A 17,439-nucleotide genomic window follows, 5' to 3' on the forward strand; every position below is an offset into this window, starting at 1 on the left:
GTCTGGGGCCTCCCAGGCCCATCACTTAGGGGTTCAAATCTCTTTCCGTTGCCCCACGTTTAAGGGTGCTTATGGCTGGTTGCACTTTGATGACCATGGAGGATGCTTGATAGTTTTTGCTTTTGATTTGTCTCCCAGAAAAAAGACAATGAGATGGGAGTATGGTGAGGCGAGGAAAACCAAAAAGGAATGAAGAGTGAGCAACAGAGACTCCCTGAAAAAGGTTTATGGGGGTGCTCAGTTTCTATGGCTTTGACTGTCTTCTCAGGCCTTGCAGCTATGTGGAGAATGGCTGACACCCCCCCAAAACACTGCTTCTTGTCCAGCCAATGCCAAGGTCATTGCAGGCCTTCCCTGGAAGAACTCTAGGGAAGGGAATCCTTTGAAAAGAGGGGCTGGTGGATTTGGTTGCATGGGATACCTGGCTTCTCTTAGCACAACACTTGTCCACCACCTTTGGTTTGAAAATCTCAATCTTTTAAATCTGAGGTAGAAGGAGGAACTGAGAAAGTGCATGTATTGTATTCACTTTCTCTTTTTTGTAGCATGTCTGTGTCGTGGTATTAAGAGTGGAAATATCTCTGAAAAGCTTCTGATAGTATCAAAGTGGGCCAAACACTTCTCAAACTTTGGTACTTACCACTCCTAAACTCCATCTCTCCCTCCTACACTGAGAGGGTTAAAAGCACTGGTGTGACAGGCCACTTTCATTCACCCCAAAACCTGGCTAAGGAGGTAAAGTGAATGATTCTCTCAGCAACAGGAAACTCTGTTATTTCATTATTCTTAAAGATCTCCTCACTAGATCTCCCTGCTACCTTATAAGGGGGGAAAAAAGTTTCCTTTCTAACTAACAGAAAGTTTATTGATTTCTAAATAGAATGCTAGTGCTTCAGCTCACTGGATTTTTCAAAACCCAGTTATATATTTGAAATAAGCAATGCTACCACATTTGAGCCTTTCACTACAGATCTCCAGAGAGGAGCTTGACATCTCAAGTATCTAATATTGTTTTTCTTTTAACCATTGCCTTCCTAAAGAAACTGCAGCGACAGGTTGCAAATCCTGGGCAGTTTCATGAAAGATTTCTTGGAGCTTAACAAAGCTGTCATTTCCAATACACCCGATGACTTTTTTTTTTAGCTCTTGCATGTGATTTGCAAGAAGGTTCAACAGTTCCACACACCCTGGCTGCATCGCCAATACCAATATTTAAAAACTAAATACGAAAGAGACAGATGACCTCCTGACCCCAGAAAGCAGGCCTGCAAAACTGCAAGTATCTACTGCACCATGCCCAGGGATGTTTCCTTTTTCCAAATGAACCATAAAAATCATACATGTGTAGTCTGGAAAACACAAATTTATATCCAATAAGGAGAAACACCAAAAATCCACTCATAAATGCAGATATAAACAACCAACAAATATTGAAAGTGCCTGTACTTGATGAGAATTGCAAAATCAATTTAACCAGCTCAGGTAATCAAATTACTCAGCTCTTAAACTACTCCTGAGTACTACTACTACTGTCTACTACTCTTAAACAAAAAACAAAATCATACCCAGCCCTTAAAGTACTACTGTCAAATTAGGGTAGTAATTTTTTCCCCACCAGAGAATTCACAACTGGTTAGTTTCCCCACTCCCATTGCTAGCCCTTTGCCTTTCACTGAAATGAATAAACAAATATTCTTGGACCTTTTTCTCCTCCTCTGGGAGCTGTTTGGTGTCCCCTGAGGACAAAAGTAAATGAGAAAAATGACGTTGTTAATAATATCAGTTCTGAAATGCCTCTACTCCACTGTTTAAAAAAAAAAAAAGTGTCCCACTAAGTATGTCTATATTTCTAGCATATTTACAAGTTATAATACAGTTCTGATCTCAACACCACCTGGGCCAGATTCCTCCATTAAGGTTAGCCGGTTTTCACTTCACAACAGAGACGAGGCCAGTTCATCAACAGAGATTCCCAACATTGGAAGACATTTGCTCCACAGATTACAGAGTCAGCAGTTGCCCTGTAACTTTTGCACGATGTATTTTAAACTTTGAAAATAGAGGTAATAGTTGCCTCGCTTCATCCACAATGTTAACAAAGGTTCTATATACTCTCTCACACAATGTCTCTTGTCTGCTGATATTGAGAGTTGCAGTTACTGCTCTTTTTCAAAACAGCTGACCTATAAAGTAAAACTATATGATCATTTTATTTCTACATATAAACTGGCTTCTATTACCCATATACACATGCCTTGTAACATAGGAAAACAGATAGGTTTTTAAGACAGGTATAGAAAGCTCTGTCCAAAATGGCTAAGTAGTCTTTACATTCTGTATTAAGTATAAAAAGTGCATGGCAGAACAACTCAAACTTTCTGCACCCCTTTCTCTCATTTCTTCTTTAAAAACTGCATAACAATGCATAAACAACAGAATTTCAAAATCAAAACAATGCGTAACAACAGAATTGTGCATTTTAATTTTCAAATTAAAATTTAAGAAACAATTACATAATTACAATGAAAAAATACAAACAACTGGGCCTAAACAAAATATATGTTCAGTAAACTTTATCTCTGAATGTATCTGAAATTTTAACTATACAAGCCAATGAATCTCAAAGCGGTAATATTATCAAATTGTGTAATGTCAAAAACTCCAAAAACAAAGTTACAGATGTTCGTGACATCACATTCACTCAAAATTATGCTGCTGTTCAGTCTGACCATATTAAAATTAAATGGATGCCTAAGTCTGCTAAAGAATAAAAATTTATTTTGGACCTCAAACAATGAAACTGTCACCATTTATTATATGGAACACTCAGCTAATCAATTTCCTATTAAAATAGCTTTCAACAATACTTGGCTTTAAAATTCATCAGGGCCAGTAAAAACGTTTTCCCAGTGCACAAGAATGCAGTCCCAACCACCGATGATAATTACCGTTCTAATAATTTTATTGCCCAAGCACTTTTTCCTGTGTTCCTCATCACTTAGGCAGGAATCTGTAGTATACTGCATCAGTGAGTTGGAGTGCTTGACCTTTGCCCACATATGATTTAAGAGGGACTTTTCAGCGCTAGAGCTTTCTCCATCTCTCATACCATTAAATGAAAACATCAAACCTCAAATGTAAAACTGGAAACCACAGCGTTTTGTGTTTCACAAACTCTTTGCAGCTTTTACTTAGGATGCTTAAAGGTCAGTTTCTTTGACTCACAATGCTTTTCTTCATATCGTAAATGCACTGGAAAGTCACACTAATTCTGATTTTGATTAAATCTTGAACTCCTTAGTCATATACACACATACACTCTGCTTATTTACACGTGCATTCTTTTCTAACCACATAAGCATGCGTATGTGACTTTCTGGACTTATTCCATTTTAGGGCTGATTTAAATGTCTGTTCAAGTGTGGGATCAAAAGTTAACTTTTTCCCACCTATTGGAAGTTAAAGTTACAAGGATGGCGCTATAAGATCCATTCAAAGAAAGTCAGAGTTAATCTTGTGTATTTTGGCGCCTTTTCCCTACCAGCTACTGTACTTGGGGCGGGGGAGGGGGGGGGGAATACTTGGAGATCTTGTCTGTCCCGTCTCAAGTTCAATGGCAGTTCTTCCAACCCGAGCAGAAGATGGCCATGTTCACAGCCCTAATAATAATTCTGATCACGCCACTTCAGCATCTTGTGTCAAAGTCGAAACGGGCTTCCCCGCCCCCTTCAACCTGAAAGCTGCCAAGTCCTCACACACTTCACATTCAACCACAACTTAATGGATGGGATATTGTGCATTAAAATGTGTCCCAGATGTATTGGCAAAAAGAGGACACGGGGAACGAGAGATAGAGACACACACAGACTTAGGCAGAGGAAAAAAATCGGCAGCAAAAATAGCGGGGTTGCAGGGGGAAGTATTAACAGGAGTGGAAAGAAATCCATCATAATCTGTTGTAAAAAGTTGGTGGGGGGTGCGGAAGAAAGGCTAACAATATGATGCCACAAATTCAGGGATGAGGGGATGGGAATTAGGACTAAACTTTAGAAGGAATACTGATTTTAAACATTCCAACACACCAATCAGAGTTAAATAGTACTTCTTTCACTTAAAAATGTATTTTTAAATGAGAATATCTGTGAATTAGAATGGAGAAAAGAATGCTTCAAGAGGAGAGAATGGCCTACAAGGTAGAACTAAAGTACCATTTGAACAGTAATTTTTTTCCACCACTGAGGGGAGAGTGGGATAAAGTAGAGAGTTAAAGCAGAAAAAAAATGCTAGATTCTGCACCGTTTGGATTCACAATGTTACTCACTGATTTCCACCATAAGAGTGTGTCACATGTACTAAAGTTGCCAAAGCTAAATAATAAGAATACATATTTGCAAATTAGTTCTGCAAATGCAGCACTATAGCTTACAACCTGTAAAGCAGAAATGACATTTAGGAAAGGGGTAAAACAGCCACTTTGCAATCCACAAACAGGAAAAGAAAAACTGTGCCAGGGGTAGGAGGGGGTGCAAGGAACGAATAAAAGAAGCAAACAAAACCCATCATTTCAAAGCCACATACCATCGCACTGTATTGCATTAAATAAAAGAGATCTTGAGTCTGTAACAGAACCCTGGGCCGCTGACTTGACGTGTCTCAGGTACAGATTTGTGGATTTTCTCAGGGGTTGTTTTGGTGTCGCTTTTTGTTTAGTTTAAAAAAAAAAAAAAAAAGCAAATCCGGGAGTAGTCTTATATATTTTTTAATTGTAATTTCTGCACTGCCACAATTCTTGACCCGAGAAGAAAAGGCGGTCACAGTCAAGTTTAAAAGCAGGCAGCCCTTCGGTCTGTCTGGATTTCCAGCTTTCTTTCCTCTCCCTTGCAGAAGGCTGTTTCTCGTGGTTGACTTGAACGCCGTCCAGGATGGTGTGTGTGTGTCCGCCCGCTTGTGCGTGTGTGCATGTGTGTGTGTGTTTGGTGGGTTTTATTGTTGTTTTAGCGAGGCTGCTCCAGGAGTGGAGGCTGCGCCGGTCAGATGCAGCCGGCACGGCCCCGGGGTCGCGCGATCGCCCCTTCCCCGCCCTCGGATTCGCCTGGCCCGCGGCCGGGCTGCCCCGGAACCGCCACCCAGCAGCGCACCCTTCCGTGCCCGGCCCGCGCTCCTCCTGCAGTCGCCTCCCTGGCTTTCTCTTTCTCCGGCTCGCGGCCCGCCCCGCCCCGCTCCGCTCCGCCCCACCCCACCCCGGCCGGCCTGGGCGCGCGGGAAGCGCGGCTCTTCGCTTCCGCCTGGCGGCGGGAAGGAAACCGAAAGGAGGAGCCGGGGGCGGGCGCGCCGCGATGCATATTCATCAGGGCGCCCGGGGCCGGGGAGGCGGGAGCGGGCCCGAGTGGGTGTGGCGGCCTGCGCCGCGCGGCGCCCCTCGCGAGCGTGGGGGGGTGCGTGGGTAGTCGTGGGGGTCTGGTCTTTGCGCGGCCGCGTGGGGCCGGAGAGCGGCGAGGGCGTGACCGTCTCGGGGGCTGCTGTCCGGGCTCCCGGCGCCTTTGTGCTACCCGACTGTGTGTCTGCGGCGCGCCGCGGGCGTGGGGCCCCTCGCGGGCCTTCTGGAGCTGGAACCCGGCCGAAAACGCCGCGCAAAGACTCTAAAACAACAATAATGATAAAGAGTAAGGAATTGCTGTTATTTCCTCACTTCCCGCCACGTTGCTGGCTTTAACTTAGCCAGGCCACTTTTGTTTCCGTGTAAGACGACTCCCGAAATATTCCTGGCTGCGCAGCGTTATCATTAAAGCAAAAAGACCAAAAAGAGCGCACTTTGACTTATAGGTAGTCACGCGAATATCAAAAAAATAGGTCAGTCATTTAGAAGTGGGTGAAACAACCAACACCAAAGAGATACACAACCCCGGAGTTCCCAGAAGTAAACACTCTAGAGATTGGATAGTGAGTTAATGTTCATAAAGAAAGCAGTTTTGATTTTGATCAGCATTTTGGAAACTTAAATATATGTGGGGGGATTTTTTTTCTTAGTTTTTGAGTAATCCAATTCTTTTCATGTTAAGTATCTGTAGTTATGTGGGGAAATAATGTTTAACAGTTGAAGTTGTTATTGCAAGTATTAAAAGTAAAAATATAACACTATCCCTAACATTTACTTAGTAGTAACCCACATACATTTAGAAAAGACTTTATTACAGTGATCCTAATTATGTAATTGCACAACAGACAATAGCTTCAGATATTCTCTAAAAACCCTGTTGAATTATGTGATTACCAGTGAGACTAGAATAGCTACCGATGAATTATTCTTATCTCTCTACTAAATGTGAGCACGTCAGTATTTTAATCCCGATTATGTTTACCCTCAAAGTCTTAGAGAACTTAAACAACATAGTTCAGGTTCATACCTCCTACGACACACAGTATTTTTTAAAAAAGACATGGCCTCATTACAAAAAAAAAGTTTTTTTCCCCTTATATATATACACACATCATGCGTATGTTTGCCAGTGTATGAATAATATACATAGCTATTTTCAGTGATAATAAGTGCAAAACTAAAAGTGAGATTGACCCAATTAGACCTTAGAAAATGCCCAACTTTAAAATCATTTGTTTACCTGCAAGTTTAACAGTTCCCAATTTCCTTTCCAAAAAAATTAGCACAGTATACATCTATGTAGCTATACAGCTTGGAGAAGGGGAATGAATGGACTGGGAGGGAGGGGATACACACATGTATCTATCTCTATACTCAGCTATAACTTCCGAAGGAAAATTAATTTTTAATGTCTATCTTGCTCCAAGTTATTTTAACTACTCAGCTAGTATATCTATAACTCAGTCTCCCCACTCAGGTCAAGTGGGTGACAAACAGATCTGTTTTCATTCTAGGATTTCCAAATAGTAGTTTCATGGTCAAGTAAATCACATTTAGTACTGAGGAAACAAATATTAAATGTAAAGATTCAATGCAGCTAAATAAAAAATTTAGAGTGAGAGGATAACACTTGACCAACAGAAGAATGATGGATATAGAAATAAGTAACACTTACATGGGCAGTGTTATCAAATACTAAAACTTTTATGTAAGTGTACAACAGAGAGTCTTCTCTGTTATTATTTGAAGTCCGCAGCAGAATTACCAATCCATCCCAACATCATTTCATGCAAAGGAGAAAGGACATTATGGAGAGAATCTAGATTTGTTTAGGAAGTATTTTGAGACACAAAATAGGAAAAGGAACAGGGAAAGAGAAAAGTATTCCATTCTCATGATGACTTGGAGGAATCTAGAGTTTGTGTCACCTGTCAGAGAATTTCTATCTAAGCATATTATTTATTCATAAAATGTACCATTGTGTGTCATGTTCAGGCTTTCATAGATTATCTTTTTATATTTGCATGTCATTTGTTTCTTTTGACATGCGAAGCTTATAATAATACTTATTCCTATATCTGTAATTCTTCTGTTGGTCAAATATGTACACTTATCATCATTAGATGATACCTAAGGTTTATAAAATAAGGAGACTGATTTTCAAGCATGTCTTATAGAAATTGGTCTTGCTAATTTTTAGTCACCTCAACGTGTTGTTGCTTCTAAATTTTTTAATTGGTAAATAGTTATGGTCTTTTCCTCTGCGTCGCCTGATTTTCTGGTTTTCATATTTTGCAGTGTAAATAAATATGCAAAAAATGAGAAGTGTTCTAAAATAGATGCTCCTTTTTAAATGAAAATTATCTTGGTCGAAAGCATTTCTAAGAATATAATTAAGGTCCAGTATCTTTTTATATTAATCTTTTGATATAAATTATAACTATTCATTTTTTTAAAATAAGCACTGTCCAACACTAGTTAAGCATTTTGGGCCTCTGGCACTGAAGTGATTCCAATGTTTTTAAATGTCATTTTTTTCTGCTTTAAGTTGCAGGCACAATTCATTCCATGGAACTTACCAGAAGCTTCACAAGTACACTTGCACTTAAGATTTTTCTGGTTCTTCCTAAAGCCAATTAACTAGTAATGCAGTTTCTGTATGTTTTCTTCAAATTAAGAATTTTAAAAATGTACTAGCAACATCTGTGTGTATTTATCTTTGAGAATAATCACTATATAATTATTTCTAAAAGGCCTGCATTATTACAATGCTTTATGTCATAATTGAAGTAATTCTTCTACCCCATCTAAACCAGTAATTTTCAGTCATTACCCCAAAGGTGTTTATTTTGTCTTACTTTTCTATTTCTCAAAAATATAGAAAGTGTGTTTTAATTTCAATGATTTTTATATTAAAGTGTACACACATTTATTAGATTTTTATATTTAATCCATTATTATACTAGAATTTGTGCAAATTTAATGTATGTAATAAAGATAGTGGCATATTTAGGATGCAATACTAAATAAAACATATACTATCTTTTAAAATAATTGGATGATATTGAAAAATAATATTTTTAGAATTTAAAAAATACATGTTTTTGAATATGAACATATAAACACTTCTTTTAAAACAATTGGATAACTATTTTTAGAATTTAAAAATGAATATTGTATTCTTTAACATAAATTTGGAAAGATTCATATTTCTTATTGCCTCCAATAGTTTTAAATATTTCCTAATTATATAAAAATAGGGAAGCTTAAATTAGGACATTCATAAAGTGCCAAATGTTGATGTTTTGTCAGATTTCAATAGATGAGAGCTGTCCCTGCACTACTTTCATTAAGGAGAGGAGAGTGCATGTCTAGTGTATTGTCCTGTAAGAGGAAAACCCAGGCATAAATAACAAATCATGGTAATAATTTGTATTTTTCATTGGTTATAATAGTCTTTCGCTGTAAGTCCTTATGCTTCTTCTTTAGATATTGATGGTAACAACACATGCAATATAATTCCTACAAGACATAGTCGCTCATCATAAAAAATTATGTTTGTGGAAAAGACTTCAAGAAATTACAAGATAGGCGTCTGCAGTGGAGTTGAAATACCACACTGCCCAGGACAGACACACTGGGTCATTTTCTAACCATTGAGAATATGGGTACAAAAATAAATATACACATGCAGTGTTCCTTCTTTCACTAACTACATGCTGCACCTGTGCACACACAGATCTGATGACATCTGCTAACATAATAAATCTCAAGTGGTTTGTGGTGTCATCAAAAACCTGAGATGGTGGTATGGCTCATAGCCTTACCAACCCCAGGCTATGGCCTTGTTAAATTTCACAGGCTAAATAGAGACAGACTCAGACTTATTCCATGCACCAACCAGAGGTTTTCAAGAGCAGGTTAAAGTGGTTTACAGGAAAAAAAAAAAAAAAAAAGCCTGCAGTTATGACTCAATGTGTGAAAAATCTGCTCTCTGATTCAACAGTGGTAAATCCAGGATGCCTTCTAGCGTCAAAAAATAATGTTTATTGCAATTGTTATGAATTCTCAATTTGAAGTATCAACCATTTCTTAGCCTACTTATGTTTTTAAGTCTTATAAAAATACTATGAGCAATTAATCTTCCTATCTTGCTTACTCACACTTTTGTGTAACTTTAGAATTTCAACCATCAAAATGCCCTTAAAAAGAAAACAATAAATTGGAATCAGTTTCAGCTATAATGATTAAATTGAGCATAAAAAAGCAAGTGTTTTCTGAAAAAATCTTCAGGATATTTTATGCCATATGTAAGGTTTCTGAAACAACAGAATTACTAAGGTATTTTTTTAACCATTTTCAAAAAACAGAGGCATCTGGCAATCCAGAAATTAGTGAGGCAACAGGATGCACGAAAGCGCTAGACAGTCTACTGATCCTTCAGTATAGTCCTGGCAAAAGACCATCCTGCCTTTTGCTCAGTGGGTCCACGTTCAAAAGAAAGTCAATGTTAATTCTCCTGGATTCAAATCCTGTGGCCAAATGTCCCCAGTGTCACAGATTCCTGTTGGCATATCTAGAACATGTTGATATCATTTCAAGTTGCCTGTTACTTAAAGAAGATCAGTAACTATATTTTGTGTCTGTATTCCATAAGTAAGAAATTGTAGGTGCAGCCCAGGGAGTAGAGGAGGAATTCATTCCTACTACAAACACACATTGCATGTTTAGCATGGGTCTGGACCTTGGGCTGGGTGCTGCCATAAAGGATAGATAGGTTTTTGAGGATCTCTGCATTCATGATATGAAGGCCTTCTCCTTTGTGCTAATATTTTCCTCCAAATTTGTTTAGAAAAGAGTAGCCTTCCCATGGGGTGTTTTGAAAACCTTCAAATAAACACTAAATAACAACCTGTGGTTTTCTGCTCACTGTGCAGGCAGCTGATGTGGGCTTGTAGAATGAAAATAGTGTTAATACAGAAACCAAAGAAAAATGTAATTAAGGATGATAAGTCAGCTGCCCTTCCCGTCCCACTTCATCCACTAAAACAAAATAAACCAAACAAAACCTTCCTATAATATATTCAAAAGCCAAACTAACAAAGTTGGGAAAATTTTGATGCCATTATGGTTCATGATGTGAGAAATATTTTGTAAACAGAAGAAGAGAGGAAGGAGCAGTGGTAGATGGAAAAATTCAGGCACATAGAATTTACCTAGCATGCAACCAGTACTGCCTTCTTTTACCAACTTTTTGTTCAGGATGATTGACAAGCAAATACAGAGGTCAGAATAGAAATACAAGTTTCAAGAACACACCTAAAGTTACTGCCTCTCCCTTTTTTTCTTCATATCTGGCACCATCTGAATTTCTCCCCACCTTTTTTTTCTTTTATGATAAGGTCTTGCTCTGTCACCCAGCCTGGAGTGCAGTGGTGCTATCAGGGCTCACTATATCCTTGACCTCCAGACCCAAGGGATCCTCCCACCTCAGCCTCCTGAGTAACTGGGACCACAGGTGTGCACCACCATGCCTGGCTAATTTTTTATCCTTTTTTGTAGAGATGGGATGTCACCCTTTTGCCTAGTCTGGTTTCAAACTCCTGGGCTCAAGTGATCTTCCTGTCTCAGTCTCCCAAAGTGCTAGGATTATAGGTGTGAGCCATGGCATGGAGCCCTGAGCTGCCCTCAACGTATATATATATATATATTTTTTTTTTTTTTTTTTTTTACCATTATCTTTAAATTTTTTTGGTTATGTGAACAATAGTAGAGGTACTTTAAATGAACAATTAGCAAGATAAAAAAGATATCCACCCACAGTCCCATCACCTAAAAAATTTGTTATTTGTGCATATATTTTGATCTCCTATCTGCTTATATATTATATATATATGATTGCATAGTTATAATCTTAAAATGAATATAATTTCATTTAAAAATTTTTCCACTTAATTTTCTATTTGCATTGTTGATATTAGTGAATGGTCACAAAATTGTGAAATTAGTGACAAATGGTCATAGAATTGTAAAGTTGTTAAAACTAAAAGAGACTTTTGAGACCTGCAGATAAGGATTAAGAAACAAAAGTGGAACCATCTTTTGTTTTTGCCCTCGTAAATTTGTAATGTTGATATTGACTGTTAACATTTAAAATTTGGTATATTTTGTTGAAGAATCTAGATGTTTTGCTTTTTTTGAACAAGTGGAAGGTGAGACTTTTTGGGCAAGTGTTGCGCACATAACACCAATAGTTTGGAGTGGAGTAGCAACTGCCCCCTTCAGCTGGGGCTTGGTCTCCACAGTCCCCTTTTGCCCCTTCTTGTATCATACTGGCCTGCTTTCCTCACTTAGATTTCTGACTTGCTTTCTATACCCCTAAGTGTACAGTTCTTCATCTAGATCAAATGCTCTTCTTATAGATGAAAAACAAAGTTCAGAGAGGTAAAGTGACTTATTTATGACTGCTAAGCTAGTTAGTTGCAATGCTAGCATCCTAAAAGACACCGCCTGACTCGAAACAAGCTCTCTTTGTATTAATGTTTTTTTCAGAGCATGTGGGGAAGGGGCTTCTGTGTGCCAATATGCTCAGCGTCACCATAACTACTGTGACCACAAACTCCTTTATAGACTGAAACGTCCCAGGATAGCCACTCATCACCTTTTATGCTCCAGGTCATAATTAACAAGCCAAATGCCTGACCCCCCTGCAAATCCTGGGCCCACTCACAGTGACTCCTGGTCTTTCTCTTTTTCGTTTTCTTTTCTTTCTTTTTTTTTTCTTTTTTCTTTTTTTTTGAGATGAAGGCTGGAGTACAATGGCGCGATCTCGGCTTACTGCAACCTCTGCCTCTTGGGTTCAAGCAGTTCTTCTGCCTCAACCCCCCCGAGTAGCTGGGACTACAAGTGCGCACCACCACGCCTGGCCAATTTTTGTATTTTTAGTAGAGACGGAGTTTCACCATATTGGCCAGGCTAGTCTCGAAATCCTGACCTCGTGATCTGCCCGCCTTGGCCTCCCAAAGTGCTGGGATTATAGGCATGAGCCACCGCGCCCAGCCGTCTTTCTCTTATTACCCAGTAACAGGCCAGGCGCAGTGGCTCACGCCTGTAATCCCAGCACTTTGGGAGGCCAAAGTGGGCGGATCACAAGAGCAGGAGATCAAGACCATCCTGGCTAACATGATAAAACCCCATCTCTACAAAAAATACAAAAAATTAGCTGGGCGTGGGTCGTGGCATGGGCCTGTAGTCCCAGCTACTCGGGAAGCTGAGGCAGGAGAATCACTTGAACCCGGGAGGTGGAGGTTGAAGTAAGCCGAGATTGCACCACTGTGCTCCAGCCTGGGCAACAGAGCAAAACTCTGTCTCAAAAAACGAAACAAACAAACAAAAAAAGAAACAAAACAAAATTAAAACAAAAAGTAACAGAATGCAAGTGAGGGAGGATGATCACTTTATGGGGATAACATCAAATCTGCTCTAATTGATAAAGGAAGTACCTAACTAAAAAGTTAAATACTTTATAATATTCTTATCTGACATACCTCAAAGAAACGTGATCATGTGCTAATACCCTAGTAGATAACCATCATCCTAAAAAATATAAAGATTCCATCTCTGTACAGAGACCATATTTTCCGATCACTAAATCAGAACACATGGTGCAACCAAGAACTGTTTTTAAAAATGATTTTAAGATTTTGAAAAGTTTTACAAAAAGTTGTTTTAAAGCAATAGTTTTTAACTATGTTTTAATAAATCCATTCTATGAAAATAACAAATGTATACCATCTACGAATGATGATCCATGTCTGTTGTACAATTCTTAGAAATTTGCCTAGAAAATGGGATTTGGTGACAATCACTGCCATTTTATCATCATAAACATCCTGTGTAGTTTGTACTTGCAATGCTTTGTTTTTTTAGACAGAACACCCACTCTCTAGGTTTTGCTCCCAAATGGAGATAGACCTGAGGATGTACATAGAGCGCCACGAAGTCAACACGGTGAATAATTGAGAAGCTCGTACATTATGTACACGTTGAGTCTACAGTTACTCTCTTGGTGGGCGAAGAAGAGGTCCATACACAATCAGTCTCCAGGCTCATTCATAGATGTGATCTTAATGGCCCTCATTCTAATGAAAGCACCCTGTTAATTGGGCAGCTCAGGCTATCTACTTCATACATAGGAGTCCAGCCCCTCTGTACTGAGTTTCCCCAAGGTCTAGATATGCAAGCTTTTTGGGGGGCATTTTAAGTGACTACCTGCAAGCTGGATCTTCTCTTCTGTGACCAATTTAGGCCAATGGCAGCACCTTAATTAAGCAAGACCTCCCTGGGGCAATGGTTTCTCCCAACTTTAGATTAAAAGTAATATCAAGGCAAGTGATACCATTTACTGAGGTCTCACTATGCTTCCACTCTGTGCTCAGTACTGTATGTCATCTAAGCTCTTTTAAAGATCAGGAACTGGAGGTTCAGAAAAACTGAGTAACCAATTGAAAGTCAGATTGTTCATGATCCAGGTCATTCTAATTCCCAAGCCCATGGCCATAGCTTAATAGTTTATGCAGCAAGGACAGAAACTACTAGATGAGTGGGGCCCAGTCACAGGACTTGCCTTGGAGGCTTTCCACTATGCCTCAAAGCATTTTTATCACTCTTCTTTTGAAATTGCCTTTAAAACCCCAGGCACATTCTTTTAAATATTATCAATGGAGTAGATCTTCCTCCTTTGAATGTGGATTTAAGTTTTGGATATAGCCAGGATTCATTCAATACCCTGTGGGGATTAAAGAACTTACCAAGCTGGGTAAACCAGTTTGGGTTGAAAACCAGGCATGACGATGTAAAAAGCTTATATTCATTCTCCAGTATGTTCTGAAAGTAATGGAATATAGGCTTTCAACTTGGACCTGGAGGCATTGACTTTTTGGGTTCAAATCCTGACTTAGCCACCAGAAGGCTATGTGACTCTGGACAAGGCAGGTAATGATTCTTAACCACGGTTCCCCTACCTTGGAAAATCATGCCAGCTTCAGTGTGGTTGTTTGGGGATCAAACTTTTTCATTTGTCAAAATATGTAGGACTGTTTCTGAAACATAGTCCTATCACAATAAATATTTTCTGAATCTATCAAATTATTACTTTTCTCTGTCCTTGTTCTTCAAATAGGCGTATGATAGCATTTATTTGCAATTATAGTTTAAAAACCAAGAGGAAGCCAGGCACGGGCGCAGTGGCTCATGCCTGTAATCCCAGCACTCTGGGAAACGAGGCGGGTGGGTCACTTGAAGTCTGGAGTTAGAGACCAGCCTGGTCAACATGGTGAAACCCTGTCTGTACTAAAAATAAAAAAACTAGCTAGGCATGGTGGCGGGCGCCTATAGTCCCGGCTACTGGGGAGGCTGAAGCAGGAGAATCGCTTGAACCTGGAAGACAGAGGTTGCAGTGAGCAGAGTTTGCACCACTGCACTCCAGCCTGGGCAAAAGAGCGAGACTCCATAAAAAAAAAAAAAAAAAAAAAAACCAGACACACACACACACACACACACCACACACACACACACAGAGAGAGAGAAATCTCCCTAGCTCCCTGATGCCAAGAGAGATGGATTTAAGGTAGACTGTTTCACAGTTTGAAGTTTCTGGGGGACAGTTTTATCTCAAGGTTACTTTTAGGTTCTTCCTAGAAAGGTAAGAAATTTAACAGCGTCTCGAGCAACTGCACCTTCATAAATATTTATGGAGCACCTCCCCTATGCCATCCCCTGTGCTCAAGGTGAGATGGGAGCAGTGAGGACAGGAGCAGTGTCCAAAAGGTGCTTTGGTAACAGGCATTGAATAATGCTGCCCAAATGCTAAGAATTGAGTACATATCAGAACCCACCAACACAAAGAGTGTCAGTCATCTATTGAAGAAGACATTGCCACTTAATCAGGCAACAAGAGGATGCCTGCTGTGCCCAGGAGATAGAGTATGAACAAAACCAGTGATATTCTAGTGTGGAGGAGAGAGAAGGATGGGGAGTGGGAGGGGAAAATGAGGTGATAGCTAACAGAAACATAGAGCCTGTGTGCTGTTATTCTGAGGCCATGAGCTTGCCAGTCTGTTCAATGAGGTTGGAAGGGTGGTCTGATAATTCTAGAAGCCTTGCAGGAAGGCTTTTATCAAAAGAAGGAAATGAGGAGTGTGCAAAGCTTTTCTGTAGCCTAGAGTCAATCAGGGGTCTTCAGGGGTATCTAGAGAGGAGAGGGGATGGAGCAGCCTCCAAGGAACGCTATTGTAGAGCTTTGGCAGCTGCTGTAGAACCACCTTGGTCTCTTCTTGGCAGCACTCTGCAAACCTGAATACTTTGAGAGATGTATGCCCTTTCAAGCTGGCTTATGTTCACTTTTACAACACTTATGAAGCACATTAACTCATTTGATCCTCCTAATAATTCTATATTACAGATGTCATCTTGTCTCTGTTTTACAGATGAGAAGACTTGTGTGCATAGAGCATAAATAAATCACCCAAGGTCAATAGCTTGCAAGTATCAGAGGGAGGATTTGAACCTAGGAAATGTGATTCTAGACCCTTAGCTGTTAGCCATGAATTATATGCAGACTTTTTCTTCACCCCTCTTTCCTCATCCTCCTACTCAATAGAGTGGCTTGTACCCACCCTTAAAATCTCTCCTCCTTTCCTTAGGGCTCATTCTAGGCCCTACAACTCCCTAATGGGGAGATATATCGTGGGCACCTTTATAGCTCAACTACTCCACACTAAAGCCTGATCAAGACTTAGTCACTGAAGAGAAAAGAGTCACTTCAGCAGCCTTGGCCTAAGTCTTTGGATCCCTAAAGAATAAGACCCAAGTGACTGCCTTGTCTCTCTTCCTGTGCTTAAAAAAAGAAATTGTCGTGTGGTCATACCATTGAATATTACCTAACACCGAAAAGAAACAACCTTCTATATAATGTGTATCTAGGAAAGTATACATTATGAGTGTATAGCTAAATGTGTTTTCCATGTCACCACCGTCCATATTAAGAAATGAAAAATTATTGGCAATGCAGAAACCATCTCCCAATCTCAACAAATTACTGGCCCTAATATTCTTCCCAAAGACAACCACTGTACTGATTTCTGTACAATACAAACTTGTATTGCCTGGTTTTGAACTTTATGTAAGAAAAAGCATACAATATTTACTGTTATGTCTGAATTATTTTGTTCAGCCTTTCATGTGATGTTCCTCTCTGCTATTGCAGGTAACAGTGTTTTGTTTTGTTTTTTCTGCATTGCAGTATGGAATTCTATTGTATGTATACAACACAGTTTATTCTATATCCAGCAAACCCTGGGTTGTTTCCAGTTTGAGGCCAATATAAATAATGGAGATATGAACACTGTCTACATGTTTTCTGTTATACATATATATGCATTATTTTGGGGTATAAGACTATGAGTAGAATTTCTGGGTTATAAAGTATGCCTGCGATAAATTTTGGTAGACAATGCCAAATGAATTTCCAAAGTGGATGTAGTAATTTATACTCCTACCAGAAGTATATCGGTTTTAATTGTTTCACATCTTCATCAAGACTGTTGTTTTTACTTCCAACATATAGTAATATTTTCATGTGGTTTTAATTTGCATTTTTCAAATGACTGATGAGGCTGAGCTCCTTTTCATCTGCTTATTAACCATTCAGATATCCTCTTTGAAATGTCTGTTCAAATATTTTTCCCATTTTTATTTGCACTCTTCTGTCTTTTTCTTGTTGATTTGTAGGAGTTCTTTGTATACTCTACATATGAGCCCTTTGCCAGTTTATATCTGTTGCAGATATCTCCTCCTACTTTGAGGCTTACAGTTCCACTCTTTTAATGTTGCAATATTTTTATTTTATTTTATTTTATTTTTTTTTTTTTGAGACGGAGTGTCGCTTTGTCGCCCGGGCTGGAGTGCAGTGGCCGGATCTCAGCTCACTGCAAGCTCTGCCTCCCGGGTTTACGCCATTCTCCTGCCTCAGCCTCCCGAGTAGCTGGGACTACAGGCGCCGC

At 39.4% G+C, this 17,439-nt stretch overlaps 1 protein-coding gene and 1 long non-coding RNA gene across 5 annotated transcripts in view; one reads left to right on the forward strand and one right to left on the reverse strand.

The window, feature by feature from the left end:
* NFIB (nuclear factor I B) overlaps positions 1-5,197 on the reverse strand; it is a 248,781-nt gene extending 243,584 nt beyond the window's left edge. The window contains exon 1 of one of the 4 annotated variants that reach the window (XM_033237377.1): positions 4,579-5,197. In XM_033237377.1, coding sequence (XP_033093268.1) covers positions 4,579-4,596 — 18 coding nt within the window. In that variant the 5' untranslated portion in view covers positions 4,597-5,197. The remainder of the gene's footprint in view (positions 1-4,578) is intronic. The other 3 variants (XM_033237367.1, XM_033237372.1, XM_033237376.1) reach the window with 3 other exon arrangements.
* Positions 1-17,439, forward strand: part of LOC117098591 — a 41,341-nt gene that overhangs the window by 374 nt on the left and 23,528 nt on the right. The window lies entirely within an intron of this gene.

The sequence above is a fragment of the Trachypithecus francoisi genome, unplaced genomic scaffold (genome assembly GCF_009764315.1).
Source record: "Trachypithecus francoisi isolate TF-2019V2 unplaced genomic scaffold, Tfra_2.0 Lachesis_group16, whole genome shotgun sequence".
Classification (NCBI taxonomy): Eukaryota; Metazoa; Chordata; class Mammalia; order Primates; family Cercopithecidae; genus Trachypithecus; species Trachypithecus francoisi.